This window comes from Pogona vitticeps, chromosome 2 (genome assembly GCF_051106095.1).
Source record: "Pogona vitticeps strain Pit_001003342236 chromosome 2, PviZW2.1, whole genome shotgun sequence".
NCBI lineage: Eukaryota > Metazoa > Chordata > Lepidosauria > Squamata > Agamidae > Pogona > Pogona vitticeps.
In genome coordinates, this window is record NC_135784.1 from 293,063,838 (window position 1) to 293,082,588 (window position 18,751).

Genomic DNA, 18,751 nt, shown 5'->3' on the forward strand with positions numbered 1-18,751 from the left:
GTCTAGGCCTGCAGAGACCCACAGTTTGTAAACTTTTTAATAGTGAGAGTACAGGTGGTAGCCTCATCCTTCTTATCTACAGTGCATGGATTAGAAAGCTCTCCTTCCAGTTCAAAAATCCCGATGACATATTGGCAGAATGCCATTCAACTGTAGGTGTTGAAAAGGGAAGAAGTGTAAATGTACAGATGATCACTTAAAGCAGTGGTTCCCGATCTTGGGTCCCCAGATATTCTTGGGCTACAGTTCCCAGAAATCCTGGCCAGCACAGCTAGTGGTGAACGTTTCTGGGGGTTTTAGTCCAAGAACATCTAGGGACCCAAGGTTGGGGACCTCTGACTTAAAGAATGAATACTAAATGTAAGCAACTTGCTCTGTGTCTCACATGTACAGGTAACGACAAAGGACCTTGTCTCAAAAAAAAAAAAAATTCAGGAAGGCTGGCAGACTGGCACCTGTGGTCATTAGAACATAGTGGGGAGGACTACCTTATCAAAAGAAACACTTTTGAGATATCAGATGTGAAGGTGATAATATCAGATGAAGGTTGATGGCTGTGACCAAGCTGATGCTCAGCACAGTTCAGGTAAGGAGACTGTTTTCAACAAAAGCAGTGGAAGCAGTCACCACTCTGTGGGAATACATCCTCAGAGTAAATGACAACGGTGACATCATATATCAATATTATATAGTTGTTACAACCCAAATTGGAAGGGGTTGCAGGAGATACTGGAGATTTTTAAGGACTGGAATGAGCCAGAAACAGTTGTGGAGATTTTCTAAATGGGGCTGTTCTCGGGACAAAAAAATTCAAGGAAACCCTCAGCATAATGAGGTAGATGACAGGAAGTAAAACAGTAGGCCAATGTTCAGGGAGAAATGAATTGTTTAGATTTCTTTATTTATTTAAAATATTTTACCCCACCTTATACCATTAAGACAGTATTTAAAGCTAGCACAGTAATATACTAAAAAGGATCAGATAAATACCATTCCCCCCTCCCAAAAAAAAAGCAATACCAAGAAAGCAATACTTTACACATAGGAAGAAAAGCACAGGGCAAAAGACAACTTTGTTCTGGGACCAATGGCTAAATCACTCTCAATGTGCAGACTTCGCCTGCATGCTGTGTCATGGCAATGGCTCTAAGGAAGACAATTTTACTAGACAGTAAATCCAAAGAGGTTATGATCAGAGGCTCAAAAGGGCATAAGGAACAAGAGATAAGATGATATAAGGGGCATATATGGTGGGAAGAAAGGGATGTGGGTGCAACTTTGTGATAAAATATCTTTGTCATAAAAATATGCACCTAAACCACCGAGCAGTTCAAAAACAGCACAAACTATTACAGCTGCCTCTTCTAAATCCAAAGGAGGTCTATATCTCCTCTTTTAAGTTAGCAATTGTGCTTGGCACTACAAATGCACATGTTGGTGGGGAGGAGGACTGACTCATTGGTGGATCATATCCACTGATTCTTGCATTTACTTTAGATTCTTTTGAAGACCATAATCAACCACCTTTATTACTCCAAGAGTCTCTTTAAGGCTAGTATCATCCTGCACATACACGGGTGACCCACGACAGCTTTAAAAATTAGACCATAACAAATGGATTGTAATAAGTGTCACAGAGGACAAAACCACATTAGATGGTTACTGCATATATAGCTAAAGCAGCTGTAAATCGTGAATACAGAAAACATGACACTCAGCATATCTTGGCTTACTATGTAACACTTTCCACTGCTCACCTATATGTCAAAACTGTCAGGGAGAAAAATTTATCCCTGCAGTTTCACTGGGAAAAACACTCTTGTTACAGGCAAGGCAACTGGGAAATTAATTAGGTTTCTGGAAAGGATCTTCAACGTGGGAAATCTGTTCTGATATTTCTCAGCTGCACAGGAACACAGTCATCAACAGCTTAAATTCATTAGTTTGAAGAGATACAGATGGAAGTCTTGGTGACCTGACCTTACACAAGAACTGGAAATAAGGCCAATGGGAAACATAGGTCTTTGATAGCTTGCCTCTGGAGAGCAACACAAGGAAGTGGAGAAGCGGCAGTGAGCACAGCCAACTTGGTTCAGCTGGCAAAGAGCTGCAAGGCAAGGTGAACTGTGGGCACCCCTAACTGGCTGCTCAGTACATTGGTGCCTCGCTTGACAATAATCCGTTCCAGCAAAATCGCTGTAGAGCGAAATCGTCGTCAAGCGAAAGTAAAAAGCCCATTAGAATGCATTAAAAACCGGTTAATGCATTCTAATGGGCGAAATACCTCATCGTCCAGTGAAGATCCTCCACAGGGTGGCCATTTTACGATCCCTGTAAAGTGAAGAATCTGTCCTAAACACAACGGGGAGCCATTTTGTGACCCACCGATCAGCTGTTTCAAAACCATCATTAAGCAAAAAAATCGGTTCCCGAAGCAGGGAACCAATCGTTGTAAAGCGAATTTTCCCCATTTAAACATCGTTTTGCGATCTCAAAAACCTCATCATAAAGCGGATTTGTCGTGGAGAGGGGTAATCGTCTAGTGGGGCACCACTGTACTGTTTTATCACCCAGTGTGAAGGCTGGATTCAAGTTGTTACTGAGATGAAACAGGTTTAAAAGTGAGCCACCAATAAAAAAAATTGACAAAGAGGCCATCTCTAAAGACCTATTTCTCTCAAGACTGCACTTGGTAGCCTCTTCATCTGACAATTCACAGCAAACTTGCACTAGCTGCCTATAGCAGAATGGGTGGGTGGAGGAACCACACAGTTCTACACTTCTCGGAAAATGCATAACTGAAGGACCTACATGGGTGGAGCCAATTATATGGCTTGTTATTCTCCTCCATGGCCAGTGTGAATGCACCACCTTGTCTTTAAAGGTCTCTGTGGCCTTGCCCTATACTTTCTTTCTTCCTTGCTTCTTATTGTAATACCTGTGACTGGCTAAAAGTTGCAGAGTCACAACACCTCTTGATCTGTCCCCCAAGCATATGGTGTGGTTTCTATCCCCCACCCCTTTCAGGCCCTGAGGCTCCCTGGGGCTTCTTTTCACCCTGGGAAAGCCTCTGCAAGATGGAGGGAAGCCTTTAATACTGCTGGATCGCTACTGTCATTTCTGATCCCAGCAGCTGCAATCTGGCACCAATTTAACTTGCATCGGCTCACATACCTGAATAGGTTGCAGGTAGATGGATAATTCAATAGCAAGTAACAATGTGAGAAGCTCTCTACACAAAAGTTTTAATCACAGAGCTGCAAGAAGATAATTACCGTTTTTGTTCCATGGTGCAAGGTTATTTCATGGGAGTCTGGAATCTTCTTCACAGGATCCTAACAAGGACAACATTGTTAAGAAAAAATGTTTAGTATGGACATAAAACCTAGTTCTCCAGGAAAATAGAAGGAAGAACAGGAAAAAAACTTGGAAGCAGTAGAACAAAACTGATTAATTAATCTAGGTTACTTTGCCTCAAAAACTGGGATTCAAGGCATCTCACAGGATTTTTTTTTTAAAGTATAAATAAAAACACAATGAGTTAAATACAGTTGTTAATCCCAACTAGAGTACTCCACAAGTTGGAATTGCAATGTTCATACTCACACGAGTCTTGTTGATTTAATGGGACTGTTCCATTTGGGAATAACAATCAGATTTGGACAAGTAAATTGTGTTAAAACAAAATTACACAGAAGTACAACCAAATTAAAAGCAATTTATAAAGTACATAAATAAAGCAAGACCACATGCCATGTTAGGAGTTCGTTCCTCTACAGCTGCCCAGTGATCAAATCAAACAAAGCCAGTTAGACTTATGTGCCAGTTTATCAGCACGTATCTCACAGCTTTTAGCAGTGACGTAGACAGCTGATTCACTTGTAACATCACCTAGTGATACAACTGATCCTCAGCTAGAAACAATATTGGCCATTACCCTGTTCATTGTTTTCAAGAACATCAACTACGTATAGAGGCTGCCAGAGCAGTCTCCCAAGATGCCATTTGTATGGACTGGTCATGCACAACCAGCTGCACATAACACTCGTTTCATCATCATCATCTTAGAACTACAGAGCTATGGACCCTATGGATCATCAGGTCCAGCCCCTGCCAAGGAGGCACAGTTGGGAATCGAACTACCAACCCCTGGCTCTGCGGTCTGAGATCCTTTTGACCATGCCCATGGGCTTAGGACTTCCACAAAATGGCTCACTGCACACAAGTTTAAATATAAACAATCAAATGCTTACCATATTATTGCATGAAACATATTTTTTCTTTCATCACAGCAGGTAACACTACCATGCCCATCTTTATCAGATTTTTAAAGCACCCCCAATTATCAAGTTAGTAGCTGGAATCCTACTGGTGTTGCCATAAACCTTGTATAATTTGTTGTGGCTAACTGCAGCTAATTGAAGAGGTGCTGGAGCATGTCCTGGTAATGTGCCTGATTATACAATTGACTGAAACGTACATGCACCCAGGCACCCCACCAATTAGCTGCAAGGAGCTGCAGTAAGTTAGACAAACTTTACATGAACACCAGTTGGATTCAGGTCAATGAGACCAACAAGTTCATTAAAATTAACAGAGGAGAATCACATCAGACCCTATTTCCACCTATCCTTTAACCATATTCTATCCAATTATTAGGAATAAAGTAAACAGCCTTACAGGGAGTTAGACCATTAGTCCAATACTGTTGTTCATACTACATTGACTGAAAGCAGTTTTCCAAGTGTTTGAAGAAGAAATATTTGCCAGCCTTACATGGAGGTGTTTGTAAACTGATGACTTGTATTAATTTGTTTCCTACATTTTAGTAGTGGAAATGACATCCTAGCTGGATCAGGAGAAACAAACGGAAAAGACACAAGAAATAAGAACACATACACCATTAAACATTTACGGAAAACAGAGAGGAGCAAGACAAAATCAGTAAGAAAAGTGGAATTTAAATAGATCACGGTGACCAGCCTGCTAATAGCTTCTCTTTATTTCCATTCAAAAATAACTGGTAGGAGGCTGGGGAAGATTAAGCAGAAGGGTTTTTTAGGCTAGGAGCAAGAAGCAATTCCTGACATACAGATTTCAAGTGATGGCCGCAGCTGCCACCTGCACTGCACAAAATGTGCATGTTCGCTCTTGGACTTCCAACAGCCAGTTTGCAAGGAAGACAGTCTGAAAAGAGAACACTCACTGTGCAGTCCAAGGGATTCCAGAGTTTTAAACAAGACTGTTTAATCAAAACAAAAATTAAGATAACAACCTCCTGAGACATGCCTTAGCATAACATCTCTTAAAATTAGCCAAATATTTATGGAGAATCAAACATGACCTATCCTAGTTTAGAAACTCTAAACTTCCTAAATTATGAAATATTCTATAAATATCTCAAAGCCACCCCCCAAAAATTGTCTATATATGAACACTAATTCAGTTGCAATTTGAATAGTGTCCAATCTCTTCATTCCAATGAACTAGGAACATCAGAGAAGAATGTTTCATGCTTAGAAGAAAAACTTTTAGGAACTATATTGTAAGGAATGATGACTTCTGTAATAGAAAGCACTCAACGTTCCTTCAAGTGTTACCATAAGCCTGGTTAAATATTACAAGGAAGCATTTCTCTAACATAGAACTTCACATAAGTAGTTCCCTCTGTTTCCAATGCTCAGAGACAAATGCTTGGACTTATGTTCCCAGACATCAACACACACACAAGAAAAAAGTACTGTATTAACATGCTTGGTGGAAATCCAAGGTTTCCAGAACTATAAAGAAATGGAGGGGGGAAGGAGTATGTTTAGTGGCCAAGGAACACAAGCTTTTAAGGAATGGGACACTGGACACCCAGGAGAGCCAGAGGTTAGGAATTCAATTCCCCACTGCGCTTCCTGGGAGAAGAACCAGCCTCTGTAGCCTTGGACAAACTGCAGAGCCCCAGGGCACCCCCAAAGGAAGGGAATGGTAAACCACCTCTAAGAATTCTCTACCTAGAAAATACTGGAACCAACCATCATAAGTCAAATCAACTGGATGGCATGTAATTATTAAGCTGAGAATATGGCATGAGCAGGTGTGATACGGTGATGACACTACTGGAGTGGAATCTGAGAGGTCCACGCTGAAACCCTCATTCATCTATGAAATGCAATAACTGGCATCAGACGAGTCACTTCTTCTCCGTTTAACCTAGCCTAAAGGATTGCTGTGAGGATAAATTAGGGTGAAAGGGACCTACTAATTTCTATGGGCAAAAGGTGAGATACACCATAAATGCAATTAATAAATAAAAATAAATAATAATTGGTTACATGAAGATGCGAGATGTAATCATATATTTCCTAATTCATAACTCACTCAGCCTCTTAGCCATTATGCTGCACCAGCTTTCATTATTAGGCTGGTCTCATGAGTCAGGGTATGTCTCCAAATAACTGGCATTGAACTGTCCACTCAATCAATGTTAAATTAATTTTGGGGACAGAAAACAAAATCAAACCTAATCAGACGTTGCAGTGTACCTCTGTAATGTCAAATCACTCATATAATTTCAAGGCTGATGAGATCTGCATTATCAGACACAGTCGATCTTGGCTATCAAGATTGCTTTCCAGTATCCCTGAACAGATTCTAGAAAACAGAACAGCTGAGTTGCATTCAGGCACAGGAGAAAATGACCCAGCTATTAAAACAAGATGTAAGCTAACAGACTATGAGTCACAACTGGAGATTGAGGTATTTGTATTTGTATATGAATACCCCTGCACAGCTGGACTTAACACGGGTCTGGCTCTTGGGGCCAGATTGTCCAGTCATGTGTCCGGCGTCTATCATTCCATTCACTCTCAGAGTGCTGCCCTCTTCCTGCTCGGCTAGCCACTCTAAGCAGGGATAGGGAAGATGAGTGTCTCTGCACAGCTGCTGAGTGGCCAGCCGAGCAGGAAGAGAGCAGTGCTCCAGGAGCGACTGGAAGGATGACTGGGGCTGCCACCCCCAGATGTGCGAGTGAACAGTCTGGCCCCCATCTCTAGTCACAATCAAAGATACAGCAATGACCAGTGTTCATTTGGTAGTTTTGAGCAGCTACTAAGTTCAAAGATAAGATACCAAAATCTAGTCAGGAGCAAGCTGATCACAGGTTCTCACTAATTCAGCTGATTTTCCACTTCCCTTCTTCATCACTCTTTATAGGCTAATCAAGAAAGAGAGCAGAGGTATTAGTGAGCAGCGAGGTTTTCTTTCATCAACATTTACCAACCTGACAAAAGTGAATCTGAAAGGCAATGGACTAGTTCTTCCAGTCAACAAATAACGATGGAACAAGTGATGTGGACGGTTACTATGATTTTCCTCCATAAAAGGTTTCCGTTTTAAAATATTATTCTTTAAAAAAAACTCATAGGTCTGCCATCTGAAGATAAATCTTGCTAAGTACAGATAGGCAGGCTCTCCATCAAAAAGTTGGCCAGCAAGGGATGAATCAGCCATAGGCGTAGCATTTGTGCGTGGAATAGTTGTGATCTGCATCAGTAAAACGGCTACATAAAAAAGTACAATGAAATCATTCAAACTGCACAGAGTGGGGAAGCAGCTTAGATGGGGAGATATTCCCCACCAAAAATCTTCACATTTATAGAAAATTTACATGTCACAGAAAACACTAGCCTGTAATAATCAATAGGACCTCCTTATTCATGGGATGAGCATCGGATGATACACTTATCCACAGTCTGAAAACATTAAAAGAAAAATGGCCAAAATACAGATTTCTAATAATGAAGCTACCAGAGGAACTGGCTACTAGAGGAAGCCGAAGACCGTACTATGTATAGTGTTCACTATTATAATAGCATTTGTTATAATCCACATTTTTTCAGCATCCGTGGAGAGGGAATCTTGGAAACGATCCTTTGCAGATACAGTATAGAGGTCCTACTGTAATTGGTATTTCCATGTAGTGAGCTTTTTGCACACATATATTTCATTTGCAATCTGACACAGCCCAAATGCAAGCATACCAACTCATTTATGGCTTGCGAGAAGCAGGCCAAAATGAGCAATGCCGGACCACAGAGCTGAATTTAAGAGGCCTGCGTAGACAACGTTATCCGAAACAATGTTTAAAATATCCAACTGAAGCCTGTCTGTTCCTACATCCCAGCTTCTATCTTCTCAGGAGGCATTCTACTTGCTCTTGGGAGCAATATCTACACCAGCTATGAATCCTGGTTAGCATTAACCATGGAGAACCTTGATGGTAATGTAATCCCAGCCATGATTATAACTGAAAGACATTCGTGGATATGAGAGAGAAAGATAGCATATATTCTCTTACCCGCTTCCATTTCTTTTAAAAAGACAAGGACCCACATAGGATCAAATTGGAAGAGGCAACCTCTTTTGTATGGTACTATCACATCTCTACTACAGTGGTGCCCCGCTAGACGATTACCTCGCAAAACGGTTAATTCGCTAGATGATGAGTTTTTGCGATCGCTACAGCACTTCGCAAAACGGTGTTTCATATGATTTTCGCTGGATGATGTTTCGGACCGTGCTTCGCAAGACGTTTTTTATTTGGGACTGATTTTCACAAGATGATGATTTTGACAGCTAAGTCCGCGACTCACAAAAAAGGTGTTTTCCGGACCGTTTTTCGCAAGACAGCGATTTTTACAGCTGATCTGCACTTCGCAAAACGGTTTCTCTATGGGTGATTTTCGCAAAACGACGACAATTTTTTCCCTATTGGAACACATTAAATGGATTTCAATGCATTCCAATGGGGAACCGCATTTTGCAAGATGATGTTTTCACAAGACAGTGATTTTCGATGAACGAATTATCATCATCTTGCAGGGCACCACTGTACTTAAACTGACTCAGTGCAAATCAAGAGGACTAGTAAAATAACTCTGCAAGTGTAACGAACAGCAACTGTTTATGTCAGAGATGCGAACACTGGCAATACGTATCAGCCCATCTTGCCTATTCACCTAGGACTGTCTAGTTCTGAATGGCAGAAAGCCTCCAGGATATCAGGTAGAGGCCTTTTAAAGATCATATTTGTCAAAATCTTGCTGCACAGTGATACAAAAAAGGTATTTTAAGAACTCTCCATAGACAACATCTGTTGCATGTCAAGTCAGCTCTGGATGCAACAGATAATGTCTACAGAGATTAAATATGGCAATTCAACTCTAAAAGTCATGGCTTTAATGTAACTGTGCAGTAGGATTTCAGCCATTAATGGGGGTTGGGGTGCTTATAAGATCACTAGCTTTTTCAACCAGAAGGTGCCAAATTGGAAAAGGCTCCCTGTTTAGAGACCCTGTTTGTTACTAGTTGGTCCACCTATTACCTAATTCTGAGAGTTTCATGCTAGTTAGGTTGTTGAGTCTATTGAAGCCTACTCATCATTACAGGGCTACAATTCTTCTTACAGAAGGGTTCCTTCCTCTCCAACGTTATAAGGAAAAAGGCCATATAGAACTGGATCACAGTAACAATGAAATTACAAGAGCAGAACTCTGAAGCTGGGCACAATAGCTTGCGATTCTAATGATAAGTCTTAGGATAGATCGGTAGCCTATTAATCTAGTCAAGAAAACCAAAAACATGGCTGGTTCAAAAGGAAGGAAGTAACAGAATATCTATATATGTAAGAATACACAGCTTGAGTAGGTCATGTACCTCCCCAAGTGAAAGTTTAGGAAGGTGGGATTATGCTGATGAGCTTTAAAAGGCAGATGCTACAATTCACTGGCATTTATAACGCTCACTATAAGCTCGGTCTCAGGGCTATTTCTTGGAAGGAACATGAGAAAAATAAATCAAGCAAAACAATACATGATATTTCCTGTTTCATAGCCCTCTATATGTTCAAAAGGTTATGCAAGCAGTTCTGCCAGATGATATGCAATCACTTAATACTAATAGACACATACTGGGTGTTATCATCCAAATAAAGTACAGTAGTAGTAATCATTTAATTGTATGAGTTGATGAGTCCAATACTTTCGCATGCACACAAAATAACTCCAGACACAGTCAAACAGATACCTATTGGTTTTAATACGCTTACTCTAAGTATGTCTAAATCAATATACTTATATTTTGGGGGCATATATAAAAACATACACATAATATGAAAATAGCTGTGAAGAAAAGGCAGTAGAAAAGAGTAGACATGGTCTAGAGGGGCGGGGTATAAATTTAATTAATTAATTAATTAATTAATAAATAAATAAATAAATAAATAAATAAATAAATAAATAAATAAATAAATAAATAAATAAATAAATAAATAAATAAATAAATTAAAATGTAGAGTAGAAAAATTCAGCCAATTAATGCCCTTTTGAAGATCTTAAAAGATAAAAATGATTGATCGGGCAACAACAACACTTTTCAAAAAAGGGTATTTTAAAAACAACTATTTGCAAAACAACAACTAGTATCATGTGAGGAAATTTATTGCCCCCTGTGACAAAATGTGGAGGGTGCCATTTCATGTCATGAAAAGAAAAGAAAAATCACTTTCAGGTGTTGTTGTTTTATCCTTTGAAAATATATGGAGACTTAATTAACTGCAAACCGTTTAATATGAAAAATAAGATTTATTTAGATCAGGTCACAGTTGTTTTAGGAAACCTGGTCACCTTATTCAGTAGATAAAGTATTAGAGGAGTCATTGCCTTCAAAGGGAGAAACAGAAATACCTCTTGCCACCCATAATTTTTGCATCACAAATAGCAAAACACATTTTTAAAATCAGCTACATGATTAATCAGGGTTATCTTCCTACATGACACTTCTTAAAATCTACTAGGGATTCCTGCCAATTAAATTTGCACATTCATTTAAACATTTTGGCCTTATTGGAAACTGACAATCAGATATCACCACTAAATATTTTAGGGAGAAAATTCATTAACTCCTTCTCAGATATTTTTTTAAACCCTGTTTTTTTTACCATATGTTTAACTTAACGCAGGAAGGAAGGAAAGGAGGAAGGAAGGCCAATTTCATACAAAGCACGAACAGCTGGTTCCAATCCCATTACTGTTTTGATTAGTAATTCTCCCACATCACCCATAAATTACTTTCAAAACATTAATATTTAACCAATGTTATGAACAGCCATAGTGTATTTTTATGTAATAATTTTTTAAAAAAATTGTTAAGCAATCAGGAGTGTCTGAAGAGATCTGAGCTCCACACACATCATACTCTCAGGGAGCAAATCTCACTTAAATCGGTGGGACTTACTTTCAATTGCAAACACACAGAGAGAATTGCACTTATACCTCTGCTGTTTTCAGTACAATTTTGCATAGGACTATGGTAACATGCTCTGAATCGATACCTTTGCATAGGAGAAGCAGTTTCCCATACGAGAGTGCTGTGAAATCACACCAGATTTTCAAAGAGCTATGCTTGCTTCAGTAGGTGGCACACATGCAAACAATTTGGGTGTTGTTGATAATACAGTAGGACTCACCTATCTGTGGGATCAGTATCCAATGATTCACTTATCTGCTGACAGAAAATACTAAATAACCCACCGACCCCCAGAAATACCTATTTATATGTGGTGCCTCGCTTAATGATGATAATCCATTCCAGGAAAATAGCCATTAAGCGAAAACATCGTAAAGCGAAAATAAAAACGCCATTGAAATGCATTGAAACCCATTCAGTGTGTTCCAATGGGGTAAAAACTCACTGTCCAGCCAAGATCCTCCATATGGCGGCCATTTTCGCTGCCTGTATAGCAAGGAATCCGTCCCAAAACACAGCAGGGAGCCATTTTAATCACCCAGTGGCCATTTTGAAACTGCCGATCAGCTGTTCAAAAAAACGTCGTTTTGCAAAGAATCGGTTCCTGAATCAGGGAACCGATCATCACAAAGCAAAATTCCCCCATTCAGACCGTCATTTTGCAATCGCAATTGCTATCGCAAAAAGATTGTTGTTAAGCGGATTCGTCGTAATGCGGGGCAATCGTAAAGCAAGACTCCACTTTATTTCCAGGATGTATTTACCAGAGGCAGTCATGAAAGCGACAAAATCAGGGAGATGGACAAGGGACAGATTGTATTTGTCTTCAGTGTAGAAAGGATTGTCACTCTTGAATTGGCCTTCTCAGCCACACTACACGCTGTTCCAAGTCCTCTATACAGAGAGCACGTTACCATAGTCTCTTGAGATTGAAAGATGCCTAATCTCAATCTCATTTACCAGAACTGGCCACTAGAGAGAATCAGAGAGCGTGCAATGTATAGCATTTGATAATTCCCTGTTTTCAGCATCCACACACTTGGAATTGATTCCCCACAGATAGTGGGGTCCTACTATACAAGAAATCAGGAATTAAGTTTAATTCCCTTCATTCGATCACAAAATCAAAAATGTTGAATTCTTTTTTGGTTTATTAAAGAATACTGCCTACTCTGAGATGTGGGTACCATATCTACTTTGCATGCAGTTAAACTCCAGCTCACAAGACAAATACCCAAGCCATACCCGTATTCTTTTCCAGACCCTTTCCAAATTTTAAGAGATTTGGAAAGATGGAGTGTGGGAGGAAGATGAGGTAGGAGCCCTTTTCAATTTACAAAACCTCAAAACAACCTCAGAGATTATGAATCTGATTGGGGTGTTGCACTGGCTGAAGGAGACACTATGGGCTATGGGGAAGCTGTCTGGGAGAAGTCACCAGCCATAACTGTGACCCAGTGATAGTAGTGGTTAGCAGCTACTGGCCTCTCAATCTGATCTGCCCATTTGCAAGAAAAGAAAAAGAGCCTCGTGGCGCAGTGGTTAAAATGCTGTATTGCAGCTAAAACTGTGCTCACGACCTGGGGTTCAAATCCCAGGTAGCCGGCTCAAGGTTGACTCAGCCTTCCATCCTTCCGAGGTCGGTAAAATGAGTACCCAGCTTGCTGGGGGGGCAATGTGTAGCCTGTATAATTAAAATTGTAAACCGCCCAGAGAGTGCTTGTAGCGCTATGGGGCGGTATATAAGTCCAATAAATAAATAAATAATAAATAAATAAAAGTCCTCTGGTTGCACTAGCTGTCAATTTCTCCCTCCCTTTGCCTGCCATGAGTCTCTTTCCCAACATATTTTGTTTGTTGGCATTGTGTAGAGACATGCTACGAACAAGACAACTTCAAAAAAGCATATCTGGGTTTTCACTTGGTTTGCACCCTACTAAGCTGGCAACCAGACAAAAGACAGAAACAACACGTTCTCGTTGTCCCTTGAGGAGACAATACACCCCCTGCTGGTCCAACAGGCTGGATTTTAACTTCCGAGTGCAAAACGTGGTCCCTTACAGTTTGAGAATCAGGTCAGCAGGGGAAAGGAGAAGGATCAGCAGGCATGTGGGGGGTGAAAGGAAATGGGCACACATGCACATTGACTGGTTCAAAGCTATTTGGAGGCAAGAAGTGGGAAAATATCTAAATGTGACACCTTTTCAGGAATTCCATCGTATTATTATTAGACAGGTATCATTGTGACCTGCAACAACATGCAGAGCAGGTCACAGTAATGCTGTGTCAAAATAATGAAACATGCCTAGAGGCTGGGGGACACTTTTGGCCAAACTATTTAAAAAAAGGTTACTTAAAAAAAAAACAAGACTCAAGGAAGACTTCTAATCATTATATTATATAACACCTCAGTGTAATAAGAAAAAGATGCACATGCTCTACTTTTAAATTTAAGGAAGCTCTAACCTAAGACACAGCTGGTTTATTCGTGTTACCTCATGAAACCAGAAACTTCTAAAAAAATTCAGCTCCTAACTGATTCATGCAGACATGAGGCAGTGCACTTGGCTTCTTATTTAATTAATGCTTCTATTATAATATACTCCCCTTCTCCTGCAAGATCAATAGATAATTCCAACTTGTCATTACTCAAAGCAATACAATAGAAATAAAGAATTGTAACTCAAATTAGAACACCTTGCAATTATGCTACACAGACTTACTACACTGACACAAACAGTACGCCAGAAGCCTGGAGAATCCTGGCTTATCCGTCATAAGCAAGTATACTACTGCATGATGCTTGATTGCTCCTTCTCACTAGGAGCTGCCAGGAACGGATCTGCAAAAATAACTTAATTCTTACATCCTGAGCTGCCTCCTGGCTTGTTGCTCCTGAACAAGCCAAGATTCCCAAGTCACCTGCAAGGCCCAACTTCAGCTTCAACCTGATTGAAGTGGGAGTGACAAACCAATACGCACTGCCATGTTAAACGGTCTCATGGTGGGTCTTTAAGTCACTGAACTGGATCCCGTCGGGTTGGAAGCTGCTAAGCAAGGGCAATCAGGCAGTATAGTTCCTTATGAATAATTCATGACTTCAGAACCTTATCATTTTGTGCAAATGTACCTTCCACACACACATTCAATAACTCCCTCGCTCTCTCGCATGTGCGTATATCTCCTGCCAGCGCTCAATGCTATGCAATTTACAGATGAACCAAGTATTTCAGACCGAAGCGCTGTGTTGTGAAAGCCATCTCCCTTTTGCAAATACCTGCTGCTACTGTGCCCCTCGAAGCCATTCATCGGTATAAATACCACTTCTATGAGAACAATCTTCCATTTCATTATCATGGTCTTTCCCTATAAGGAAGGCCCCTTCACAATTTGAGCTTGGGCAACAATATGTGTATTTGGATCAAACGTTTGCATTCTTTTCTTGAGGGGTAAGGATTATTTTGTTTATTTTAAAATATTTTACTCCACCTTTCTCCTCAAAAAGGTGGCTTACAAAGAAAATATTAAAGCTAACGACAGTGAATATGCAAATACTAAAAAAGGATCAAACAAATGTCATACTGAAAAACATAAGCAACACAAAAACACATTCAAAGCAGTAAGGAATACCCATCCATTAAAAAAAAAACCTCAGGCAGAGAGTCACTGAGGGAAAGCTTGCCTGAAGAGAAAGGTCTTTGTTTGTGGGAGGACAGTAAAGATGGGGCCAGCCTGGCCTCCTGTGGGAGGGAGTTCCAAAGTCTGGGAGCAGATACAGGATTAACAAATATATTTAGATAATTTATGCGCTGATCATTAGTTTTGACACTGTCTGAGACATGCACTGTTAACACGGACCAATCACCCTCTCCCATTACTACCATCGTCATCCTCCTAGTAAATCTATTAACCATTTCTGCCTGGAAATGGATTCAGTTGTCATTATATGCAGATATTGCTTCATTATCATCTTTACTTCAACCAAGCTTAGAACAACCACGTGTAACTTTTTACATTGCTGGTACTATAAGAAAAAATAGATTGATCATGAACTTTGTGCTATCTAGTTATATTTTCATTCAAGTACTGTAATAGGAAAAGTCTTACAGAAAATTAGTTTAATCAGTGCTTTACTCGTAACTCCTCTAATGCTTAGACAAGAGGCATTCAAAATACCGTGTTTCCCCTAAAATAAGGCAGGGTCTTATATTATTTTTTGCTCCAAAAATACATTAGGGCTTATTTTCAGGGGATGTTTTATTTTACAGTCCTGTCATCTTCTGGTTGCTGCACAATGGTGGAGGGTGGGTTTTTACTTAACTAGGACTTATTTTTGGGGTAGGGCTTATTTTCAGGGAAACAGGGTATTTGCCCAAAGATCATACAATTTGAAAGACAAAATTCGTATTTATGAACTAATGGAACTCGCTTGCCAATAGCTCATGAAATTTTACCCAATTATATTGCTTCAACATCTTATGCAATTGCCCTTAAGAAAATGTAAGATTATACAGTATTTATACTTGCAAGATTTAATGTTCTATGTCAACAATGCTGAAGGGCAGATTCTGAGAACTCCATTGCAGTATGGGATCTCTAATTCAAAAATGAATGATTCATTATTCGTTCCATGCCAATAGAAATTGATACAGAAAAACAATGCAGCTAATTAAAATTAAAAAGAAATATTTTTCCAGTAACAGGAGGAAATTCTTCCTAACAAGTACTGAAGGCAGAAATAATTCAGTAACATGTATTTTAATACTGACGTTTATCCCGATAGGAGACACTCTTTAATTCACCGTTACTATAGCTTCCTGATGAAAGATGGGTTATGATACTGTCTAGCAAATAAGGTCACCTATATCATGACATGGAGAAAGTGGTTAACTTCAAAATGAATATACACAACTACTATGGAGAAACTGTATGATTCTTCTGTTATTTGCGCTCTGTATCTTAACCTAAATAGGTCATATGACCACAGCAAAGACTGGACAAAAAGCATCTCATGCCAGGATGCCCCCTTATCTGTACAGTGGGGTCTCTACTTAAGAACTTAATCCGTATTGGAAGGTGGTTCTCAAGTGGAAAAGTTCTTATGTAGAATCTGCATTTCCCAGAGGAATGCATTGAAAACCATTTAATCCGTATCTGCTCTTTTCCGTCCATAGAAACTAATGGGAAGCTGCTATTCCGCCTTCTACCACTAGAGGGGGATTTTTTTCTTTTTTTCCCTTAGGTCAGGGAACAGTGTTAAAAGCACTTCTGATGAAGCTAATTTTGAAGCAATGGACTGAAAACCAATTAATCCATTCTGGCTGTTTTTTTATGTAGAGGTGCGTTCGTACATTGAAGCATTAGTTCCCATAGGAACTAATGCAAAGCTGGTTAATACGTACTCTACCACTAGGGGGAGAACTTTTTTTTAACCTAAGATGACCTAAGGTTAAAAAAAGAGCAGGAAAGGTTTTTTTTCCTGTTCTTATCTGGATTTTTGTTCTCAAGTAGAAGCAAAATTTAGCAAATGGAGCTGTTCTTAAGTGGAATTGTTCTTAAGTAGGGACGTTCTTAAGTAGAGACCCCACTGTACTCATTTGTCTGGCATACTCCACAAATTTGTGTCTCTGGCATAACTGCTTCTTTGGATTCCCTCTTTATTTCTCTCCTATTCTAGTGAACTCTCTACCACTACGCCTCTTTTTCAATAGCGGAAATCACCAAGACCTGATCTGAAAGGCTTCTGCCCATTCTTAAAAAATCAATAGGGCATGGCTGATTATAAATCAACATGGAATTCTCATTTCATTGATTCCCCCCCCCCCAATCCTCATACACATGAGGCCACTGGAATAACAACTGGGTCAATTTGGATCTATTTTAATGATGGAAGTATTTTGAGTGACAAGCCATTTATCCTGCTTCACAAAAAAATGGCACTTTGAAGAACATCAATGCTTTGTCTCAAATGCTGAGGAAGAACAATTAAAAAAAACAGCAGAGTTCTCTTAAGTACCTGTTTTCTTGAGCTAATTATATACACTTTAAGGTGAATCTTAAAGCCATTTTTAAACAGCCAGACTGCAATTTCAGGAACAGATGAACTATGTGCCACTTGTATTTTTAATTTCCATCATTCTGATGGAAGAGCTCACCTCCACTCTAGTCTGCAATTCTATGGCATATGAAATTCCAGGAAGCCCTTCAGGTACTCTGCAGTTAGAGCTGTTTTTTCAGCAGATTTTAGTATAATGAAGTACAGTGGGGTCTCGACTTACGAACGGCTCGACATACGAACGTTTCGACTTACGAACCACTCTCATAGGAATATATGGACTCGACTTACGAACTTAGATTCGAGTTATGAACTCTTTTTCCCCCTTTTTTTTTAAAGCTAAGTCATCTTAGGTTAAAAGGAAAAAAGAAAAAAATATCCCCCTCTAGTGGCAGAAGGCGGAATAGCAGCTTCCCATTAGTTTCTATGGACGAAAAGAGCAGATACGGATTAAATGGTTTTCAATGCATTCCTATGGGAAATGCAGATTCGACTTAAGAACTTTTTGACCTGAGAACTGCCTTCCAATACGGATTAAGTTCGTAAGTCGAGACCCAACTGTAAACCCCTGGTGGGGAGACTTTAGGTTTGTGAGAGCTAATCACTGACACTAACATTTTAAAATGCCACAGAGTACTCACTGGGACTCCACTGAAAGTTTTATATATAATTCAATCAAGCCACAACCTCATAAAAGCGATTTTTAAAACTTTACAACTGCATCGCTTCCCCATAAATTAAGCCTAAATAGAAATAATTTTGCAGATATTTAAAACATTAAGGGACCTCGAAGGGGGGGTCTTATGGTGCATCTTATGGTCAGGTGTGTCTTCTGGAGCGAAAAATACGGTAATATGGAACCTAGTCAATGAAGAAACCCTCTTGCTCAAATACATTAAAAAAGAAGAACTCCAAAAATATTCATAAAAATGTCCGTAATTCCAGGATTATCACCTTAAGAGTTAATAACTAGTATTGAGCTGTTTAATCTTTAGGTTAAAACCAGCATTCCATAAAGAAGCAAAGCACGTGTCTCCAGCATTCATGTGGAACATTATACAGACAGAAAATGTGAATATATTAATCTGAAAACTGCCCATTTCATTCCTATGGTATTACTGATTCATCAAGATTCTTTTCAAGATGATGCAGCTTTTGTCAAACTTGTTTCGTACACTGTATTACAGATGTTCTTGGATTTTTCTCCAGGGAAAGATAAGGAAGAGAATGCACTCTTTTCTATTCTCTGCATCCCCCACTATGGGATAAGGTAACAAAGGAACCAGAATATTCTCTTTTTGGAAAGAGATCCCAGGCCCACAGTCTTACAGTCCAGAGTCTACCGTATGATACCAATTCAGGCCCTTGTGGCCAACTGTGTTATGGGAGAGGTGTTTCATA

General features: G+C 39.6%; 1 protein-coding gene across 1 annotated transcript in view; it reads right to left on the minus strand.

Annotated features, from left to right (window-relative positions):
• The window catches only part of WDR70 (WD repeat domain 70), a 150,171-nt gene that overhangs the window by 123,362 nt on the left and 8,058 nt on the right, over positions 1 to 18,751 (minus strand). The window contains exon 6 of the mRNA XM_072992826.2: positions 3,276 to 3,335. Within this exon, the coding sequence (XP_072848927.2) occupies positions 3,276 to 3,335 (60 nt within the window). The remainder of the gene's footprint in view (positions 1 to 3,275; positions 3,336 to 18,751) is intronic.